This window comes from Pholcus phalangioides, unplaced genomic scaffold (genome assembly GCF_987345545.1).
Source record: "Pholcus phalangioides strain wild (caught in Gottingen) unplaced genomic scaffold, Ppha-v1.0 ptg000014l_1, whole genome shotgun sequence".
In the NCBI taxonomy this organism is placed as follows: Eukaryota; Metazoa; Arthropoda; class Arachnida; order Araneae; family Pholcidae; genus Pholcus; species Pholcus phalangioides.
Genome location: NW_028301607.1, coordinates 20,186,445 through 20,209,412, shown reverse-complemented (window position 1 = coordinate 20,209,412; position 22,968 = coordinate 20,186,445). Strand labels below are relative to the sequence as shown.

Genomic DNA, 22,968 nt, shown 5'->3' with positions numbered 1-22,968 from the left:
CCTCGCATCACGAGTCCGGCACTATAACCACTCGACCACCACAGCGGCCATACATTATCATGCTTTCTGCCTTGGTAATACTCATTCAACTAAAACCCTCTAGTTGGGCGGTTGTCTGTCTTACAACCACTTCATTTGGCCTTAGACTGGGAAAATGATCCAATAGTTTGTTCATTATGTAATAGTTCAATTGTCTAAATCTTTTTCCCGGCAGGTCCGGAATTGAAAGTTGTTTTATTTTCATAGTTGAAAAACCATCACCAAGTGACGTCAGACGAAAAATAACAAAGGAGCTGGCCTCATCAAGGGTATGTGCAATAAATTTTGCTGATCCGGCCCTCAACCGAGAGGGCCCACCCCCACCAGGTCCTGATCTGGCTGGGCTACACCAAAGAGACTTTCTATATCCATAGGCGGAGATAGACTTGGAAGTCTGGGGGGCACGATGATGGCAATTCATATATGCATATATACATTACATCAGTCGACTTCACCCTTGACGCTGGGGGGGGGGGCAATGGCCCCCCATATCACCGCCCATACCTAAATCCAGTGCCCGACTAGCAGATAATGGATGTATAAATTGACTGATTATTGACCGACAACAAACAGGTGAGATTATACAATTCTGTCAATATTGAATTGAGAGTTTTATGTGTTGAAAAATATAATATTTGATTTGTGTAACTGTAAGTCCGAACTTAATAACATTTTCATGCGAAAGTTGAGTTGTGTTAATTTTCCACTTGTTGTTTGCTTCTACAAATTACTGGATATTTCGAACCAGGCAAGCAACTCCCACAATGGACATTGCAAGAACGATTGACGGCGGCTCCGTGGGAACCTGGTTGACAAAGGTGAGCGATCAACGATGAGTCTAAGTTCTAGTCAGTGGTAATGAACGATAGGCGGCGACGAGTCCGTGGGTTCCAATCGGTGACAATGAATGATCTACGACGATAAGTCTGTAGGTTCCAGTCAGTGGCGATGGATGTGTAGGCTCGTGATATTAAATTTAGTCCATCTGATGATGACGAAGCACGAGCATTGAAGAACAGTACTGTAACATTACTTTGGGCCCCCCCCTCCCCCGCGGAATAGTTCTACATCTAGTCATTTTTAAATATTTTATTTATTTTCTAACCTTTAATTCACCTCCGAGAACCGGTCCGCTGTAGACTTTCGCCAATCGGCCACCACTGTTTATATATCAGTATTGCCAGATTTCATGTCATTGTATTTTTATTCTGAATATTTATGCAAATAGCACCTGCCTGTGTTCGTTTTCCACAGCAGATTGCGCATCCTGATATGATGGTGAAACAGGGGATGCTGGGAATGGCCCTTTAAATAGCGGCGGTATGCTGGAAACGACGCAAAATATACTGAGTCACCAATGCATTGAACTGCTCTTGCCAAGGCGTTTCGCCCGGATGGGTGTGCGCCGGGCATCGTCATGAATTGTTGATTGAGTAACGAACATAGGCACGGCTCCGCCTGGTTGCCGATTGCCTCTACCAACATCATGTGCTAATGATAATCGGCATATTTCTCATGGCCGCTACATTACTGGTCGAGTTGAAATACATCGACTCTACTGATACGGAAGTTCGTTTGAGTTGCCGTTGGCTGCCTGCTTTCCAGATGCCGCGGTGACATCACCGAGAGATGGTTGGAATGAACCTCTCAATTGAATCGTGTGACTCTTGTGACGGAGGTCCGACGCTATGTAATTGGTGAGATCGAAACTTTTTCTAGAAACTCAGTTGCTAAAAGAACTTTAACAAAAAATCTAATATTTATAACCAAGGTTAAATGAAATATTAATTGTGCACGATCTGATTCTCAAAATGTGTTTAAAAAAATGTTTTGAAAAAAAGTGTTGATTCATTCTTGTCATCTGTAGTGCAATAATGGGTCAGGAAATCATTAATTGAACAGGGAATGCAATTCTTCTTGCGTTGCATAATTGGGGGCTCGAGTGATCCTAATGCGCATAGCAATTTTGAATTTCCCCACTTAACTTTAAATCTTTATTTCTTGGTTCACCTCAATTTTTCACATGATCTTTTTTGTGAAGGCATAAAAAAAAAAGCGTTAATCATAGATCGCGATCGGGTGTGTCCTGATTAAATCGAATTTGTATTTATTTCTTTGAAGTATGCTGAAAGGGAGGGATTTCTAATCTTGAGATTTTTCATGAATCAGGATATAGTTCAGATGGAAATGTGTACAATCTAGTCTGTTGATCTAGGTTCGGATCACAAAAAAAAAAAAAAAAAAAAAGACTTTTAAACGAATTTTACTAGTCATTTTTTTTTAATATATATAAATATCAGTATGGAAATATTTAAATGTGAATAGCAAGGACTTTTCTCTGGTTCCACAATATTTTACGTGAAGAGAGTTGGGAAGTGCCTGTCGAAAATATTGTATATGATTTGTATTTTAGGGTATCAAGAATTGTATTTCATGTATGTGGGCTCTTCACAGAGAAAAACACACAGTCTCCATTTCTGAAACATTTATTACGCGCACAAAACATACAAAACGATCACGCACAGACATACAAAAAAAACCGTGCCTTTCCCACTGACTTCTCCCGGCAAACTCACTGTTGCCACCACTAATCTTTACAATATTACTCATTCACTCGCGTACTGCAGCGCCATCTACCGACAACAAAAAGAACTGAAAATAAAAATCCTACATGTATTTTGGAGGGGTTAGTGTGTTTCATGTTTTTTGGGGGTAAGTTTTTTTTAAATTTCTTGAGATATGATAGTTTTGAGTGAATTGAGGTATTTTTTGGTAGTGGTAGTAGGGCAGGGCCCTGAGTTTATTGCGTGATAATGTATTTTAAGAGGGATATAAATATGTTTCATGTGGGATTTAGATATTTTTTTAGTGTATTTATGTATTGAATGTATTTCATGCACGATTAATTGTTTATGGTGTTTCATGTTTTTTAGGCAGGATTTTTCCTCCTCTCGAGGGCCATAGATTGATAGAAAAAAAAACGGGTTTTTAGAAAAATTCTGCAAATTTTTCTTTTGTTGGCGAGTGGTCCCAGGTTCAAATCCCGGTCAAGTCCCCAAACTTATATGCGACAACCCAGCATAACTACCCAAGATTCTGATCTGGTGAAATCGGTGCAATCGATACACAATAAGAGAGACACAAATGATTTGAAGAGAATTTCTAGATTTTAACATAAGTAAATTTATTAATACTTTAACAATCAACTAGGTTAAAATTAATGAAACTATCACAAAATTATTTCTTTAATTCATACCAATCACCATGCTAGTCCGTTGACTCATCTATATAGTCCGACAACTGAAGTTTGATGATCCTGAATCACTCGACCAGTGACCTTGACAGAAGCGAGCGAAGGTCAATGAGCCGAGACACCACGTGGCAACAAGAACGGCAGGCTCAGCAGCTAGAGCCGAGGTGACCACCAGGCAGTCAGAAGAGACGATCAACGCCAAGCCAAACGACGGACCAGCGATGACAGGAACCGGAACAACGGCAATGACAACAGATGACTAGAGAGGAAGCATGATAAGGTCCAGAACCAGCCGGCGATGTGCCGAGCACCAGTGAAACGAGCTATTTCATACTACGGACGATTCACCAAAATGCGACCACCTTCACCTTAAGTGATGAGTTATACTGAGTTGAAAGCGAGATTGAATGCTGGAGAATGTAAAGTGACTCCGGGTATTTATACCTAAAAAATTAAGTGCGGAACGGTCCAACTCCTGGGACTGATTTTTAATAAAAAAAAAATCTAAATTTTGATCATCTTGAGGCAGGCATCCATAGATTTACCATATTTTACTGAGGTGAAAATCTTTTTCCAGAAAAGTAGGTTAAATTACTCATCATCGCTGAAATCAAATACAGATTGAGGATAAAAAACAGGACATTCTAGTTAAAAAAGGGACGTATGGTCAATAGGAAATATATGTTGTTATGACCCCCGTACTGAGTAATGTTCCATAAACTTAAAGCAACACCAATTATTTTTTACTTCCAGCATCCCTGTGTGAGAGCCTCTTTCAGCACAGTATATGGACGATCATTAGGCGGAGCCATGACGATATCACTGACCACGTTAAGCAGTCGTTGGTCCATGGCACCAACCACGATGTTGTACTTAGTTTCTTCACTGGTCACCCTTGCCGTTTTGACCTGAGCCTCCAAGTGTACGAACCATAATGCTGGTGTCTGACACCAGAAAATGGGTGGCTTGATTGCTACGCTGTCTGTTTGCAAGCCTTGCATGGTGGATCCACCAGTAGAATCGGTTGGGTTCGGGAAACAGGGGTCACCAATATATAGTTATGGGAGCTGGCTTTGATGTACAACTATATTATTCAAAACAGTAGATTAAACAATAAAACAATTATTTATTTACAAATATAAACGAAGGTAAAATAATACAGGATTTTAACGAGAGCAGGTACATATGCTAAGATACGACTGGCAAATGTACAACATTAACAGCTCTCTGGCCAGGCGGCCTTGACATTGAATTTTTGTAGTGTTGCCACAAAGAGGAAAATACTTTTTTGTAAGTGCTGGGAAGACACTACAGCCGTTTAGGATTATGACACTCCCCTTTCTCCATCACTGTAACAGGAATTGCATGAAGGTCAAAGTCTTTGTCCATATTTTTTATTTCATACCATTTCTGATCCCATCCATTATCATTCCTTTTTGTTTCCAACTCTTTGATCACTCCATCGGCTGCTTGGGCACATTGGGCAATGCAAGTGTCTTCTCTCTGTAATGCTTTACTAAGGACATTAATGAGAGGCAGGGATTCTGTAAACACCGCCAAACAAACAACAAAATCCAGTGATTTGATAGACATTAAAAGTCCTCTAGCATCAGCAGATTTTGAGCTTCTCATGTCTGTTGCTCTGTTATTCAAAATTGTGATTAACAGCTCCGTAGTTGCACTTTACAGAAAGCACAGCCATCTACAAAACCAACGAGTGTCACTGAGCTTACTGATATAAGAAGGGCCAGGTAATGTTATGTTTAGTTCTTTTTGAATATTTTGGAATTCAGATGACATGCGTACAATGATTGCATAATGTTGAAGAAATTGCAACAAAAATCATTTTCTTTACATGCAGCAACAAGAACCAAATTTACTTTATGTGCCAAGCAATGTACATATACAGCAAATGGGTTGCTATCCCTTATGATCTTTTGTAAATCATTTTTTACCCCTGCCATCACACTAGCGCCATCGTATGATTGCCCAATCATTAATGCATGGATACCGACTTCACCAAAAAATCCTTGAATAATTATAGCATGGGCATCTGCATTTTGTGAAATAGAAATATCTATAATGCCAAGTATTCTTTCTTTTATATCCTTGTTCTTGAGATAGCGAATGCAAATTGACAATTGCTGCACTCTATGACATTTCATCTCCTCGACCATGAGAGAAAAATACCCAGCTTCATTTCCTTCATTTACTATTCTTCTCAGCACTTCACTTCTCACAATTTCTAATAGTTCATTTTGTACATGAGGGCTCCTCTAATTATGGTAATGCGCATACTTTTCTCTAAATGTTTGGTCATATTTACAAAAAAGTTCCCACAATTCTAAAAAATTACCTTTGTTATTTGATTTATCATTCGTTGTGGCCACGAAGATCCAAACCTTGCTTCGCAAAGTACAATAAAATGTCTAAAATCTTCCTGAAGTACACTCTGTTTTCACTTACAATCTGATATTTTAGTTGCAACGGGATCGGTTAGTTTTTGAAAATCAAGCAACTTAGAGTTTGAAAACAAGTGTACTGCACTTTCCGCGTGTTTATGCAGTTTTTTGCTAGTTTTCTTCCATTGTTCATGCCTCGTGTTGTAAATAAATCCACCTTGTTTCCGGAGGGAAAATTTCTACACGCGAAGCAGAACACTGCGACTTCTTTAACGCTGTATTCCAACCAGTCGTATTTCTCGTAATATGAAGCTGTAGTCGGTGCTCTTCGAACCCAAAAAAGAATGTATATCTCTTGATCAATGAGTCATGACTGTTATCCAAGAACTTAATTCATCATTCAAAAAGGTATTTCACTGAAAAGTCTCAAACAAATACAACAAAATGAATTTAGAACAGAGAAGATGGACCGAAATGAAATAAATTTATAATCACAACTGAAACAAAAAATGTTAACTGCCCTCTAACAGCTGCCTTAATAATAAAAGAGAAATGAAAAATATAGGAAGAGAGAGACATAAATGAATACCACTTTTTTTGTCTGAAGAATGACTATAGTAGAGTGATAAGTTCCCTTAAAAAAAATAAACCACCTGCCATACATGAGGAATGGTTATTGTATATGTTCATTGCAAAATTCAACTAGCAACCAGAAGTGTCTGTTGTCAGCTACTACAATCAAGCTGTCTCCAGGTTCGCACCTGCTTATGAAACTGAAACTAAGGAGCCCAATTGCAGAGACAATCATAAATACTCCAACCAACTTCATTATTTTCAATACAATCATCAATATAACCAATGCCCAACATCTACTTCATCACACTCATTGAGTAAACAAAAAGAAAAAAAAAAGAGGCACAGAAATGCTCATCCCCATTTGAAGTAGATACTATGTATAAATGAAGTTCCTTCATCAGTAGCAGAAACAAAGAAAGAAAATATTGAAAAAACTCCTTATAGTGGGAGTTACTCGCTGTTGTAGACAAGAGTCAAATTCAAAATGAACCAGCAACAAAAGAGTAGAGCAAGAGGACAGAAAAAAGAAGAAAAATGGCGGAGCCAATCACAACCGAGAACGTGATAGTGATGCTGATGATGGAGAAGAATAATTATTGTAGAAACTGTTGCCAGATTTTTGAGAAGGGTGGTGTGCTAGATAGGTCGTTGACCAACTGGTTTGTGTTTTTGTTGATGTGGAATGATTCCAAGAAATCCAAGTCAGACGGTGAGAGACATTTTTGGATGATTTTGGCAGAAGAGAAATCAAATTTATGGTCAAAGGACCAGCAGTGTTGGGCTATGGATAAGCGGTTAAGGTCTTGGTTGCTTACCTATCTTCTATGCTCATTTAAAAGGTATTTTAGAGCACGTTTAGTTTGGCCTATATATGATAATCCTCATTGGCATGAAATGCTGTAGATGCCCCAGTTGTTGAGTGTGTCAATGGGATATTTTAGTGGAGAGAAACGAAGTTTATTGATTTATTGACGAGAGTGAAAACCACAGAAAAATTGTATTTTCGAAGGATTTTAGCGATGTGTTGGCTGGTTTTTGGGAAGAAAGGCAAAATGATTTTGTGTTCAGGTTTAGGCTTGGTTTTGGAAGTGTTTTTTAATCAGTTTGCTGTGTAGATTATCAATGAGAGAGCTACGGTAGCCACGATCGACTGCTATTGCTCTAAGGATATTCAGTTCAGCATCGAGTAACGTCGGCGAAGAGCAGATATTAATGGCTCGCTTCACGTATGCGTAGAACGAGGCATAATTTTGTGATGGAGGATGCGCAGAGAGGTTGAGAGGGGGTAGAGAAACAGCAAACGGTTTGCGAAATACAGTGGTAGAGAAAGTTTGTTCATGGCGAGTGACCAATACATCCAGGAATGCAATTTGGTTATTGTTTTCTTCCTCTATAGTGAATTGAATGCAAGGGTCAATGGAATTGAGAGTATTTAGAATATGGTCAATGTTAGCATTACAGTCAAGAAGAACGAAGCAATCATCAACATATCTGACATAAAAAGGGAGCATTTCCTCTGGAAAGTGGTACATAACATTGGAAACTCTGATGAAATTGCTGTGTTGCGTAGATATTAAATTCATGGCCTCACATGTGGGAAGCCCTACGAATGGTGACAATTCTTGGTCGACTATAACAAAGTCCATGGTGTGTCGCAACCCATTCTTAGGGTTATGCCCCCTGAGCTTTACATGACCCGCTTGCAATAAGTTTTGAATTATACCACATTTTCAGTTTGCGACAAGATGGCAAAACATTTGTATTCTGTGCTACTTTTGACCTGGGTAATAGGTTGATGGACGCCCCTGTGTCTAACTGGAACACCACTTTTTGTCCGTTGACATGGAGAGCACACTTTGCAGAATGCATATTTACAGAAGACACAAATTCTACATACTCTTGTTGCAGATCAGGATAAGTCTCATTTGGATCGTGCTCAATTTGCAGGATCTGTTTAGCTTTGGATGATCGTTTTGCTTGTATCTGGCTCCTCGCTATAGGCATGCGCACAATCTCAAAATGATTAGCTCTGTTGCATTTTTTGCACACGTGCTTCCATGCAGGACAAGATTCCTTTCTCATCGGATGCTCTAGCCCACAATATTTGCATCCATAGCTTTTTGACCTCACAAGAACTTGTAAAACTCGGATGGGTTTTTTAACTGCATGTTCCTCAGCAGGTGAATGCAAGACTGTACTCTCATGTATGGCTTTGTCTGCCGTTCTATAAACATCAATGGATTTCTCAAGTGATAGAGGCCTGTGCTTAACAAGCTCTGCATAAGTATTTGAATCTTGGATTCCAACAACGATTCTAAGTAGCGAGTTCTTACACATTTGTCGCAGTATTCGTATACTTTAATCTGACTTCTGAGAGCCGCCACGAAGTTATCGAATGACTCACCTTCATTCTGGCTTCTTTTATTGAAGAGGGTCCTCTTATATATCTCGTTCGTTTGGCCCTCAGACACCTTTCGATCATCTTCTTTGGACACGAAATCTACACCATCGTAGAGTCGCATGGCATCGTCATCTAAGCACGAGAGGAAAAGCGCTACTCGATACGGTTCTGGCTGGTCATCCAGTTGACAGAGGGTGAGTTAGTTGCTTCACCTTCGGTGAAATAACTTCCAATTCACTGCAGGTTCTTCTATGAATGCGAGACTGCAAACCGCGGACAGGCGGTGGCAGTCGGCTAATAGGTTCACTCTGTGCTGCTTCGTTCATGCTAAGAAGCAATTTGGCTTCTTCCCTGCTCCAAGATTGTGTTACAACACTGCTGCCACCATGTTTGGTGATACAATGCTACATTGATTATGAATGAGAACATAACATTAACTTTAATAAACATCCAGCAGAGACCTAAGTTATCATAACAAGTGAGCGACATTTGAATGCCATACTGTTGCCACTCTGCCAATCGTTATAATAATAATGACCATAAATTAATAACATCTTCAACAGGAGTAATGTAATTGATTCGGAGTCGACTAAGATAATAATCATTGAATTCTTAAATATAATTGTGCTTAAATCATGTAATAATAAATGTTTTGACTTCTGCCTTAGTTTCTCTTAATATTGCCTGTTAGTTTAACATGGATCTAAGAATATTGGGACAGTAGCTCGAGAGCACTACATAATGTGTATTCCCATCACATAGTTCGTGATTCGCGGGAAGTTTGTTCAAGAGCCTGATAGAAGACCATCAGCTGGATCCTGACCAGAAAAGTGCTCAGTCAACAAACAAAAAATTCTGAGGTGTTTTCTCTATATCATCAGTTGATGTTGGCCAAATAAAGCTTGATGCAGCATCAAATCAACACCAGGGCCATTCACCAAACAGCATCCTAGAAGATTTCCATTTCCCAAGCAAGAAGTTGGTAAACAAACTGCTAGAGAAAATACAAGTCAACGACATTATCAAGCCATCAACGTGTCCATGGGTCACCGATCATTCTGGTGAGAAAGAAGGATGGTTCCAACTGATTCTGGGTTGACTACAGAAGATTGAACATCACGAAGAAAGATAGGAAAAAAAAAAAATCCACTGCTCAAAATCAATGGCATTCTTGACATGCTTCTGGAACAATATATTTTTTGATTGTTCTATCTAGCACGATTAATAATTGCAATACAGCCACGTGGCCTGCTATTGGAACAATTTGAAAATTAATGACACGAAAGTGGGCCACCCCTTTAACTTAATGTACCATCAATTTCATGCCTTTCAACAACAATGGATAAAATATTCAGGATGTACAGACATGAACTAATGGCACCTTAAAACAAAATGGAGTGTACTGTGGAGGGAAAAATATATTTAATACAAACATGTCTTAAGAAAAGTGCTAAGAATCAGTCAAAATAACACTTCCCTTTTCACCAACTTTTAAAAAAATCATCTAGCTTCAACAAAAACTGCAAACTAAAACAATGTGGCTTGTTATGTAATAGAAAAGAATTCAAACTATTCACATTTCTTTTTTCAGCACTTTTATTTATAATTAATCTAATCCTAGTACCAGTACACTTATCTTAATTAGCATCAAATAACAAGTAAATGAATGAGCTATACTTACAAGTTGGAGTGAATGACTGGTATTTCTCATAATCATCTAGAAAATTATCACCACAAACCTGGAAAAAAATAAAATATGACTTCATCTGAGTATATGGTTCATGGATTATAAAATGAATCAATAGCAGATGGCATATACAGTGATACTTTGAGTGACAAAGAATTTTTCATTCATGATTTCTCTGCCTAAATAAATGCGGATTCAGCTAATGAACAGTTTTGTTGATATACACATGTTAACATAAAAACAGCTGCATCATGAGCTGAATTTTCAAGCTAATCATCATCATAATTACTGTCACTCAAGCTAGGTTAACTCATGTCCACCTTAGAATCTTTTTCTAGATAAACTTCCACCTCTTTCTGAAAGTTTTTAACTATTTCGTGTAAAATGAAAGATTTTGCTAATAGAAAATGCATTTAAAAAAAGACGTTTTTTTTCAGAGCATGCATTCTTTCAACACAAAGTTCTTAGCATCAAACTGAACAATTTGGACATTCTAGGACTTTTCTACCAGCATGTATCGAACACAGAAATGGGCTGACCAAATTGTAAATGGATGGGGACACCTATGAACTCGATTCAATTAACCAGCTACTTGAGTTTTGCTACACTATTCCTGTAACATGAAGGATCTACAATAAAAATAAAAAATAAAAATTCAGATATGTTGAACTGTAGTGCATTCTTATCTGTATAGATGTTGCACTCTCCTCTCATGCTTCTGGTGATTGTAAAAAAAGAAAATTAGTTGCAATTGTACTACTGATTTGTATATAACCATGACTTTCTTCTCGTTATATTTCTTTTGTATATATTAAATTTTTGGTTTCTTGAAATTGAGTCGCAATTCAAAACTGCAGGCATAACCCCCGATGAAACTAAATTTCACACCATTGTAGGAACTCTTGATTGCAAAGTTTTGAACTGTGCTACTAATATCATTCGTAATCCTCCTCAACAGTGCATGTACGAGACTCTCAAAACTTGAGTGCTCGAGCAGTTTCAACAATCAGAATCTTCCAAATTGCAGATGTTACTCCTAGAGCTTGAACTAGGCGACAAAACGCCCATCCCAGCTTTTACACGAAATGCAAATGTTAGCTGAGGGTAAAATAGAAAGTGACATTTTGAAAAACTTTGTATAACTGAAACTTAATTGAAAATGACATCCACTTCTCTCCTCTTCCGTAAAAATTTCCCTAAGGAAATCGAAATAAAAAATTATTGTAATTTAAAATCATATTTCATAAAATTAAAATCAAGAAAAAAATTGTATTACAAAAAAATTACTCAAAACACAGTGCTAAGATTGACATGACATTACTGTTTCTTAAATCTCAAACACTCTTATGATGTTTTTGATCAGTTTTGAGCATGTTTGATAAAGATTTCAAATAAAAAATGCGTTGTTTAAAAGTTTGTATATCCAAGCAAAAAGTCAATAAAGCATTGAAACAAAGAACATTAAATTTAAGCAAAAGAACATTAAATGCGGGTAAAATAGTTTTTCCACATTTAATGCTGTTTTTTCCAAAGTTTCCTCCGTTTTTCGAATTTGAATATATCTGTGAATATTACGCTTAGAAAATATGGAATTTTTTTTTTTTGCATCAGGAGAGACAGGGTAGAGACAGGGCAACAACTTTTTGATTGGAAGATAGAAGACATAGGGACAGTATAAAAATTTAAATTTTTTATTTTGTGAGACACTGTATTTTTAACTCTCAAAACCGGTACAGGGTAATTTTTGAACACATTTAGAGCATTTTTCAAATTAGAATCACTCTTCTATGATGGACGGTTGATGAGATAAAGGCAGAAGCAGATTTAACGGCAGGCACACCGGGCGCACGCCCGGGGCCCCGACTTCTAAAGTGCTCTGCCATTAATTCGCCACTGGATAAAGGCAGTATTAGCATTTACAGGACACCCTGTATATAGATGATACTGAATTCTGATGTTGGAATGTTACTTACAATAACTCTATGAATTCTTTCGAAATACAACAGTAAATAGAAATGAAACACCTTTTGGGTGAGAATATACTAGAGGGAAACAACGTAACTATGCCCAAAATGACAAGCGAACAACAGGTAGATGCATTTCGGAACTGAAGTTACTTCTTCAATAACAAAGAAAAATTGTAAGATAAATACTCCTTATATAACAGGAGTTACTCACTGTTCAAAACAGAGTCGAAATAATGTTTATCCTAAACATTTATCTTTCAATTTTTCTTTGCTACTGAAGAGAAGGAACTTTATACACTTCCGAAACATGGCGACAATTATTTACAATGATACTTAATTCTAATGCTCCAATCCCAATGTACAATCCCCAAAACAGAATATGCCAAAATCTGCGACGCTTCTGCAGAACAATTAGTGCTGCTGCATAACAATCCGGAAGAGTTTTAAGAAAAATGTAGAAAATTTTAGCAGGGCTGAAACTGGTGGGGAGCAGTGGGCCTGGTGGCGCTGGCATTTGACTAAGAGGCTGAGGCAATTTCACCCTTTAATCTTTCCTTCAACATTACAAAGGGGCATCAAAATGCCTGCTTGCCCCAATCCACCAAACATCTAGTTGCAGCCCTGTATGCAACTGACATTCATAAATTTAACAGTTTGAAATAATTTTGTAGCAAAATCTCAAGCACAGTGTTTTTCTGTCAGATCTTAGTCAACATCTTTCAAAGTTAAGAAATATCTCAGGTATGCGTGATCATATATTCTGTTTTGAACATTGTCCCGTAACTCAGTGATTTTCAGAATTTTGTTACCAGCAGCTCAGTCTTGCCCACTTCATGGTTCATCTGCAGCTCCCCGGAATAGTTTGGTAGATACTTTTACTTATAAAAGAACCACTTCAAAGAATAAATAAGCATACAAAATATCTCCGACTCAGCTCATCGCGACACCCTAGACCAGGGCTGTAACTAGAGGGTGGTGGAGGGGCAACTGCCTCGGGCAGCAAAATTTAAGGGGCAGTAAATTTCTGGTGGAAACAAAAAACACCATTTTAAATGTAACAAATTTTAAAATGGTGGGGACAGCAAAAAACCTAGTTACAGCCTTGCCCGACAAAATAGCTACACTCCAAGGAGCCACAACGCACGAGCCGTCACTCATAGTCGTTGTTCCTCACATTTTCATCTCAGCAGAACGTAGTTTAGCTATTGTTTTTCAAGGATTGCAACGATTTTTTAAAGACTTGAAAATGAACTTTTTCCCAAGGATTTTCAAGGAGGATATGAACACTGTCCCTATATGCCCGAGCATGACAAATCACAGGCTGCAGGCTATCGTGGCGACTAGAAAATCGATATTGACACCAAACATTCTCTGCATGTGATTGCTAGATTGGAAAAACCAAAGGATGACAAAAAGAATTTCCTATTTCACTGCAGTGTGCCTTTCAACATGAGAAGGTGAGTAACACTACAGTTTCCCAAAATTTTTTTCCATCCCTGAAAAAATTTCCTACTGAAATTTTTTTTCTCTTACCCCCCCCCCCCCCAAACAGGCAGGCCTTTTTTTCAATATGTTAACTGGGGGGATTTTGCCCCACTAGCCTTTCTATTTGCCCCACCAGTGAAAATAAAAAATGACCATTGGTGGGGCAAAGCCTTTTTCTTGTTTTTCTGAAGCAGCTCCAGCTTCAAACGAATATGAAGGAAGTCAAAGGAAAAACTTGCACAAAAAAGTTGCCATTTGTGAAGTCGATGTTTTATGATCAATGTTTATAACTGATCTTTTTCTTTTTTTTTTTCAAAAAGGAAAAGAAAAGTTCAACTGAAAAGACAAGTTTGCAGTGATCGACTTCTATGGAATAGGTCTTTTGCTCTCATAAAAAGACAAAGAACAGATGGGGGATGGCAGAGGCCAAGGATATTATGACCATTTAGGAGTAGAAACCCTGGGAGTAGAAAGGATCTAAAGTTACTGGGTTGTCATCAGATGCAGGGGTTAAAACATTCTATTTTATAGCAATATAGATAGATAAACATCAGTGTAGTAACACAAGACCAATCAAATTCGGACATTAGGTGGTCTCCAGATCTGAAGAGTGAGGGAATGAAGAAAATAAAATACAGTGGAGAGAGAGAACCCCGTTTATACGACTTTCGAGAGAATGGATCATGGCAGTTTTTATTTAGCCATAACCATGGCCCCCACATGCTAGTGCCGGGCCCCCAGGCCAGGATTTCTCGGGGGCCCCCTACCCCCCCCCCCTCCGAAAAATTTTGTGCACCTCCCTTGAGAAAAGATTATGGTGTATTTTTTCAGTAAAAAAAAAAGAAAACCCTTTCGGGAAGAAAAAAATGTTGAATGCCTTTCCCCCCCATGAGAAAATCCTGCTTACGATACGGCATTTGTACATGCAGCAAAACATCGTTACAATGATAATCGATAATAAATACATCTACAATGATATGTTTTCAAATCTTGTTTGGAATTGCCTGGCTTAATGTTAAACTCTCGATACAACGACATCATCTACTATGATAAATGCCTCTATAACCCGATATTCTTAGGAGAATTTTTAAATCGCTACCAAAATATTTTGCACTAAATGATCACCGAAAGCTAACGTTATTTGTATTGTTGCACTATGTGTAAGACACACAAAAGCACTATGCGGTAAGCTTCTGTACAGGGACAATACACATCTAAGTGAATTTTATAAATAAACTAATCAATTACAATTTTTTGTAATGAATAAATACATAAAAGCGTATTTTCCGATAATATTAACAATGCCCATATAGAAAAAATGACAATAGCATAAATTTGATCACACGTGAGGATAATGTTACCTCTTTAATCTCTCTACCACAATATTTTTTTTTTTGGTCCGTAGAATATTGTTATATCGAGGTGTCACTGTCTATTTAAACTAAATAATAAAATATAATTGTATGTATGTGATAAATATTATCACATTTCGAGATATGATTATGTGATATTTGTATATAATTTTACGCAATAAAATAGAGCTCCCCTATGGGCCAGTTGAAAGAACGAATTGGTTAGGCAATATGGTTTTCTCATAGAAACTTGTGATTGCCATAGGCGTATTGCCATTTTCACGAGGGTGGGGGGTTACGTTCTTTTTTCCTGCAATAATTTTATATTAATTTTCCCTATAATCTCGGCTCTGGGGGAGGGGGTTAGAACCCTAAACCCCCTTTGCATACGCCAATGGTGATCGCGATCCATGGTCGGCAGCGCTGCAACTGGGTGGGGGGGACAAGCAGGTGTCTTGCCCAGGACCAGCAGAGTGCGCAAAATTCACCTTTCATAGCCTCTTCTTCAAAATTAGATGGGGGGGGGGAATGTCAAAATATGTGCTTACCTCAGCTGATCAAGCATTTAGTTGCGGCCCTGATGGCTAGTGTTCAATGTCAAAATCTCTCGATTAACGATAATACCTCTGTTATGGTATTTTTCTCCGTCCGCAGAATATCGTTATATCGAGATTTCACTGCAATTTCATCATGCATAATACTAGCTACAATACCCGGCGCTGCCCGTGTTTTCTTCATTTATTGGGAGGATTGGAAAAGTGACAAACCATTACAAAGGAATAAATATATAATACTGGCAGGATTAAAGAAGTGACAAGCCATTGTAAAGGCACGTGTAAAACGCATTACTATGGAACCACGGTAATCAAAGTAAACATTTCGAAAGTGATTATTGAGGCCTAGAAACCATTGTTGCCCGACGATTTTTCGTCCATTTCGGGTATCTGCCCTTCTCTGACGAACTTTTGAAGTAGATTATCGTTCAATCCGGGCCCTGTTTGGTATATATCCAAATTTTGGCGACGATCGATCTAAAATTATGGATTTGTATAGAGAACATACACACAGACAGAAAATCAATTATATATAGATATATATGCACAGTATCAAATTTATCCTTAGTTTCTCTCAGATAAGATATCCACCGCATCTCTATAGTTTCGTTGTTCACCAAGCAAGCAAGTATACTCATACTACACCAAATGAAACTACTGTAGAATCTCTACTCATGATGAACCAGTTTGAAACGTGTTTTACACAAAACAAAATTTCTATCCAAACGTTTAACTTCAATTTAGAACATCAAAGATTATTCCTATAATGCACGGGTTCTCAAACTGTGCGCCTCCAACCTTTGTCATGGTGTGAGGTTTTCGAAAATATTCTTTGTTAAACAGCTCTGGAGAGCCGGTGGAGCTCGCGGATGAGCATTGAATAGGGGGAAAGGGCGCCTCAGGTGGAAAAAGTTTGAGACGCCCTGCTCTAACGTGAAGTTATTCCATGCAATGATTTTTTTGATAAAACGAAGTGATTCCGTTATGCCAGGAGATTCACTACAGCGTCCAAAAATAATAAATAAATTTAGTGAATTAAAGAGTTAAAGTAATAATACTGAAAACTATTTTCATTGGCCTTGGTTGAAGCACCGGCCTGAAAAATTGTGTGTGAGAACTGAAATAATTCACAAATATTTATTTTCACTTCAGGGGCGTCGGAAGTGTTTCGAAACTGTGGGTGCTCGTCTTTAGTTTTATATCGGAAATTTTTAATTTCTGTATCAATTCTGGGGGTGCTCGGATCCATGTCACAAATTACCGTGGGTGCTGGAGCACCCACAGCATCCCCGGCTCCGACGCCGCTGGTTCACTTCATCTATTCAACCGGGCAACTTTACAATTCTGTTACAGTCGTTTATACGACGTTCAAGAGGCCGAGTCAAAACGTTTTATGTATAAGTCGAAGTGAATATAATAGTCTTTCTAAAAAATTATCCCCCATCCCATACATATAAAATGTTATAAAATTTTATGTGTTTAATTGCATTCCAATTCTGTTCTAAAAAAATATTTCATACTTCAGAGGAAATTAAATCACATTTCAAATCATTTAAAGAAATAAAATTTAGCACAACATCACCTTTGGGACACGACATTGAGTACAAAATTGCAACAAAGTCTTCTCGACTTACAAAAATGTCCCCATCTTGGACTTTTTTTTTGGCAGTAGATGATTTTCAATCAGGAGCTTGCTCTTTGGTTGTTTCTCTACTTTATAATCGTTCCAAAAAGTCGAAACGAACATATTCAACTGGTTTGCAATTTTTTCCGGGGGGGGGGGGGGGCAAAATTCTTCCAGGGGGAAAACACGTGTACTCAATATATGTATATATATACCATTTTTAGTGTATTTTCAAAAGCCAGGGCCCTAATGACCCTAAAGCCCCTAAATGACGGGCCTGTTTGCAAGATGAACTTTTGTTATTAATTTAAAATTCTTGTTGAATTCTTCCAAAATTTCCAGTTTTTTTTGGAGAGAGCATTTTTTGTTTTTCCGACTTTACGAACGACGAATTTGACAGTCAGCAAGCAGTGGCGTCTGAACGCATGGACCCACCCGAGCACGGCCCGGGGGCCTCAAGAGAAGAGGGGGGCCTCACAAAAATGGGAAGTAATTGAAATTTTCGAGAATTCTCTAGGTTGGGCCTCAGAAAAGATTGGCCCGGAGGCCCATGATGCTCTTAAGACTGCCCCGTCAGCAAGCAAAGCACCACATCGAAAGAAAGTTCTACAGGAGATGATCGAAAGAACTTGCTGTGCATGTGTGCCTATTTTCGGCAGACCTGCACCCCCCAAATGCTTACAGTAGATTTTCTCACCCTCTCGGGATAACGTTGAAAACATAGGAAGAGAAAAAATTTTGAAAGGTCATATGGCCGTGAAAACAATTGAAACCCATTTCTTCGGGAGTCTCCACATCTGCGTATTCTCAGAAAGAGGCAATAAACCAATCACCTAAGTGTCCACTCTAAATGGTCATCAGCCATCTCACTGGCAATTTTCGTATAAGTCAGCAATCACCCTAAAATTTATGTCTTTTGCGGTGACAATATGCTAGAACTGTTGCAGGAACGCTTTTTCACTGCATACAAAAATTTTGTGCGCATTTGATGGATATAAATTACGTTTTTCTTTTTTCAAAAGTTTCCGAGTTTTAGTCAAAGGGAAAACGTCGAATAATTGAGGTTTTACGTTAAATAAATGAATGAAATATTTTAACATTAAAATGTATTGTTAAACGTCGTATAAACATGAAAATCGTATAACTGAGTGACGTATGAACGAGGTTACTCTGTAATTTGTAGATATGCCCTATTAAAAATAATCGTTATTAAACTTTATGAAACACAATTCAACAAACATCGCAACTGTCCTCGAGGCAGGGCCAAACTCTTCTGACATAGATTTATTATAGTTAACTGTTAATGCTCAAAATAAAAATTTAACAAAAATTGAAATTTTTAGTTTTGCTTACCGTTCTTTTGGGCTAGAACAGTAGGATTCATCCACGTGGGGAAAAAAATTAATCCTTTATGTACGCAAACTCGTTCAACTATTTTACTAATAGATTTCGAACAACTGTATTTTTGCAGACGCAAATTGTAAATATTTTTCTGTTCAACAATATCGTCTGTGAATAGAAGTTTCGAGGGGAGATGTGTCCTCAAGACAGTACAGTGAATAAAAAAGGCCAATGTGGAATGTAGCCTTTTTTTTTCAGAAGCAAGGAAAAAAACCCTTGATTTGTTCGGACTGGGAGAGGGAGGGGGTTACTAGAGGGGGGCCGTGAGCAAAATCACGTGATTCAGTACACACATCATTACAGCTATTTCGTACAATACTTTTTGCAGGAAAACGCTTTAAACGAGAAATCTCGATGAGTATCAGTAATAAGAGTTGGCACCAGAGAGTCGCAGGACCCAAGGAGGAAAAAGTAATGCGGGATCCACTGTATGCAAAAGCTTGCAGCAAAGCTGTCTCAGTATCGACCCGCCCACGAGAGTGGGGCTGGCGGAACTGCAGGCCTGGGGCCAAGACCATTCATGTCATTTTTTGTCTTTTTCCACACTATTAGTTCACTATAGAGGGGGTCCGCTGAAGAGCGCAGCCTACGGGCTCCTGTTCCAGGATGTTGGGGGGGGGGGGGGTTCATGTGCTTTATCGGCACCCAGAGGCAATTTCACTGTGGAATACGACGTCTGAATTTTCATTCTATCGAGACATTATGGCCTTCTACGAACTGAAACAGCAGGGGTCGCGCGGTAGCCCTGTAGGTCCCTACACACGCTCGACGACTAGATAAGGATTATTCTAGTGGCCTCCCTTATTCTAGTGGCTATAGCCCTGAGGACACTTTTCTTCCTTCCTAGGAGAATGACTGCCATGAGAGCAGGGGGGGGGGGGCCTTGTACAATGTTCTTTTCTTCGTTTCCGGGGGTTTTTTTTTCCGTTTTTTTTTGTTTACTTGTACATATGTATAGTTAAAAAAAATTTCAATGAGATCTAAGGTACGTAGTTCAAGATATCCGTCCATACGAGTACAAATTGATGTGACTGATATTAAAGAGTCCTGTCTATTTTCCTATGGGACATATATATATATCAAGGGAAAAAAATCGAAAGATTTTTGGGCAGACAGGGCTGGAGCCCTGTCAGCCCACCCCCCCCCCCCATGTGGGGGCCATGGCCATAACTCTCCCAAATTCTCAGAAATTAATTTTTATTTAACTTTCGGATTATGCTTAAAAGTTATCTGAATATGAAGAAAACAAAGAAAGGTTATGAGATTGCGATTTTTTGATAAATTTAATCCAATGATGTAATGATCCCTTTGTCCCTTTGTGATAATCCCAAATGATCCCTTTGGTCTATTTAATCTTTCTCTTCAGGATCCTTAAAGATTATTTTACAAATGTTAAGAAGCAACAAAAAAAGAAGCAAATTAAAAACAAATTTTTAAGATTTTCTGCGAACAATACTGTTTATATTTACAGATTTATTTTTATTATATATTTTTTTTGCAAAAGTCTCCAAAAGTAACTCGCCATATTTAATTACTTCACAAATTTCCCACTTTCATAGATCCAGATTTTTTTTGTCAAAATTTTCATTTTGCGTTCAAGAGAGAAGGGGAGGGAGGCTTTTCTTTTTTTCAGAAATTAAGAACAGCTGATTCCACGTAGCCAGCTAGCATACAAGATACCACAACCAAAGGAAATTCTACTGGAAATTAAAAACAAACTGATATATTGCATGTTTCTCACCAGCAGACCAGTTGCAAATGCTCCAGGAATAACGTTGGGAAACAAAGCACTAACACAATGGAAAAAACTCTGAAGGAGCATGTAGTAAGCGAAGAAGTATGGTCTATACATCTAATATGGTTGCCTTTCGAAAAATGTAAATTATTTTGTTTACGGCTCGCTGCGCTTCCGAGTTCTCTAAAACTTATAATAAACAAACCATTTTAAAGGGGTCATCAGCTTGCTGAATTTTTACGTATCCGTTTTTGCAATCATACTAAAAATTATGGCCTTTTCCGGCGATAATATTCGTAAAAATATTAATTTCAGTAACGTCTTTTGCTGCTTACAAAAAAATTGAAATCCTACTGACAAAAATGAAGTTTCGGGGTTCAAGTCGAAATGAAAACACAGTGTAATTAATGTTGTGCGTTTAATGAATTAAATATTTTAACTTTAAAATGTATAGGAATGAACTGCCACCGAAGCCAAACATGTACAAAGGAATGAATAAAAGTTGTATGTGAATGAGAGTCGTATAAACGAGTGTTCCACTGTATTGTGGTTTTATGAGTGTTTCTGTGTGCATTGAACCCCACTATGTGATTATACAATACTTGAAGAGCGATTCCGCTACTATTGAATCTCCAATGTTTGTAAAAGTTAAAGAGGTGGGGAAGGAGGGAATGGCATGGGTCTGTCTTTGGGGGATGTGTTGGTGACAGTATCTCTTTGTGATGAAGCTAGCCAATGGTCACTCTCAAGCGGGCCATACAGTAATTACAAACCATAAAAAAATAGCAATCAAGACCTGGGGGTATCATATGTCAACGCCTTTTCAGAAGGATCTGTGTTACGTAAGATGAAATTGGAAATGATTATAAACAGGAATTTCATATTGAGAATTTACTATTCGCAAATGCGGACTCGTGAAAAAATTACTTTTTGTTCAGATTTTTTTTTAAATTAAGTATTTGTTTTACCTCTCTTGTTGTGTGGTTTTTGTATTGTTGTCTTGTTATCATTGAAAAAAAATAGAAATAAACATCTACACTTTAACATTGGAAAAAAGGTAAATTATTTTTGTGACAGTCAATGCCGTCCGTATTCATGAATATAGGTGGCGCGCCCGAGATTCGCTCTCGTGGCAGTCGTGTTCGAGAGTAGTTCGAACAAAGTTGTTGCGATGTCGTCCTCGCTGTGTATATTTTGTTGTAGGCCGGATTTTTTCCCTCCAGATGTAAATTTTCAGTCCCTTCTTGAAAATAAATATAGTAGCTTCAACCCTACGAGGCTACAATTTGACGCCTAACGTGAAATATGACGTTTTTTTCAACTCGAGGGGAATCAGTGTTCAGCCTGAACGTACCTACCAATTAGTAAGTGAAATTTTCGTCGCAAATGTTCGTCCGATGTTCGTTTTCAACCTGAAAAGAATTCATTGCATCAGCTGTTTTGAAATTCGCGAAAGTGTTTGTTGAGTGTGAAAATGTTTGATGTTCAATTTTTATATCGCTCCGCGAGTCTGAAAAATGTAGTTTTTTTATTGTTATCGAAACATTGGCGCATATATAGTGTGATATGGCTTATTTAGCAAAAGGAAAGAAGCAAGACCTCATTGTTCTAGCTCAAGCATTGGGAGTAGCAGTGTCAACCGACGTGACAGTCGTTCAGATAAAATCTGCAATAGTCGACCACGACGATTATGATGAGGACTTTATGAAAGAATTCCTGCTAACTGTCATCGATGAGAGAATCTCGGACTCTAAACGCCAAGATCAAAGGGAACAAGCCACGCTTCAAGCGGAAAAGGAAATCAAAATTCGAAAGTTGGAAATGCAATTCGAACTTGAAAAACTCAAACTTCAAACCAAAGTGGCTTATAACTGTGCCAGCTCTGTGTCAACGTCACCAGAACTTAGATTTGAACTTCATAAACTGCTCCCGAGTTTCGACGTTCAAAAGGATGACATATCCTTGTTTCTATCTCTTGCTGAACGGCAACTCAAATTGACGAAGGTCCCTGAAGAATTTTGGGTATCCCACCTCATCACAGTCCTGCCGAGTAGTGTAACATCGCTCATCGCACAGGAACCTGAAGATAAAGCATCTGATTATCAACTTGTAAAAGGGGTCCTCCTGAAACGTTCCCGATTATCTGCTGAAAAGTTCTGTCAACTGTTTGCTACTCACAAGAAATCGAAAGACAGTACTTGGCGTGATTACTATTTCGAGCTCAGGTCGTTCTTCAAAAACTGGTTAACTGAATTGAACATCACAACTTTCCATGGGTTAAAGGACTTGATCATTACCGACCAGATGAAAAAGAAAGTCCCTCCTGAATGCAAAGAGCATCTAATGAATGAGTGGACAGAAGTAATCTCACCCACTGTTCTTGCCGATAAACTGGATGCCTATGACAATACCAGAAGTGTTTTCAACCGAAACAATTTTTCGAATAAACCTGAACAAGTTTGTAAAACTGTGCAACCCCAAAAATCCGTACC

The 22,968-nt window shown here is 38.2% G+C and overlaps 1 protein-coding gene across 1 annotated transcript in view; it reads right to left on the bottom strand.

The window, feature by feature from the left end:
* LOC149078243 (uncharacterized) overlaps positions 1 to 22,968 on the bottom strand; it is a 299,838-nt gene that overhangs the window by 235,901 nt on the left and 40,969 nt on the right. Inside the window, exon 3 of the mRNA XM_089241856.1 lies at positions 10,353 to 10,410. Coding sequence (XP_089097982.1) covers positions 10,353 to 10,410 — 58 coding nt within the window. The remainder of the gene's footprint in view (positions 1 to 10,352; positions 10,411 to 22,968) is intronic.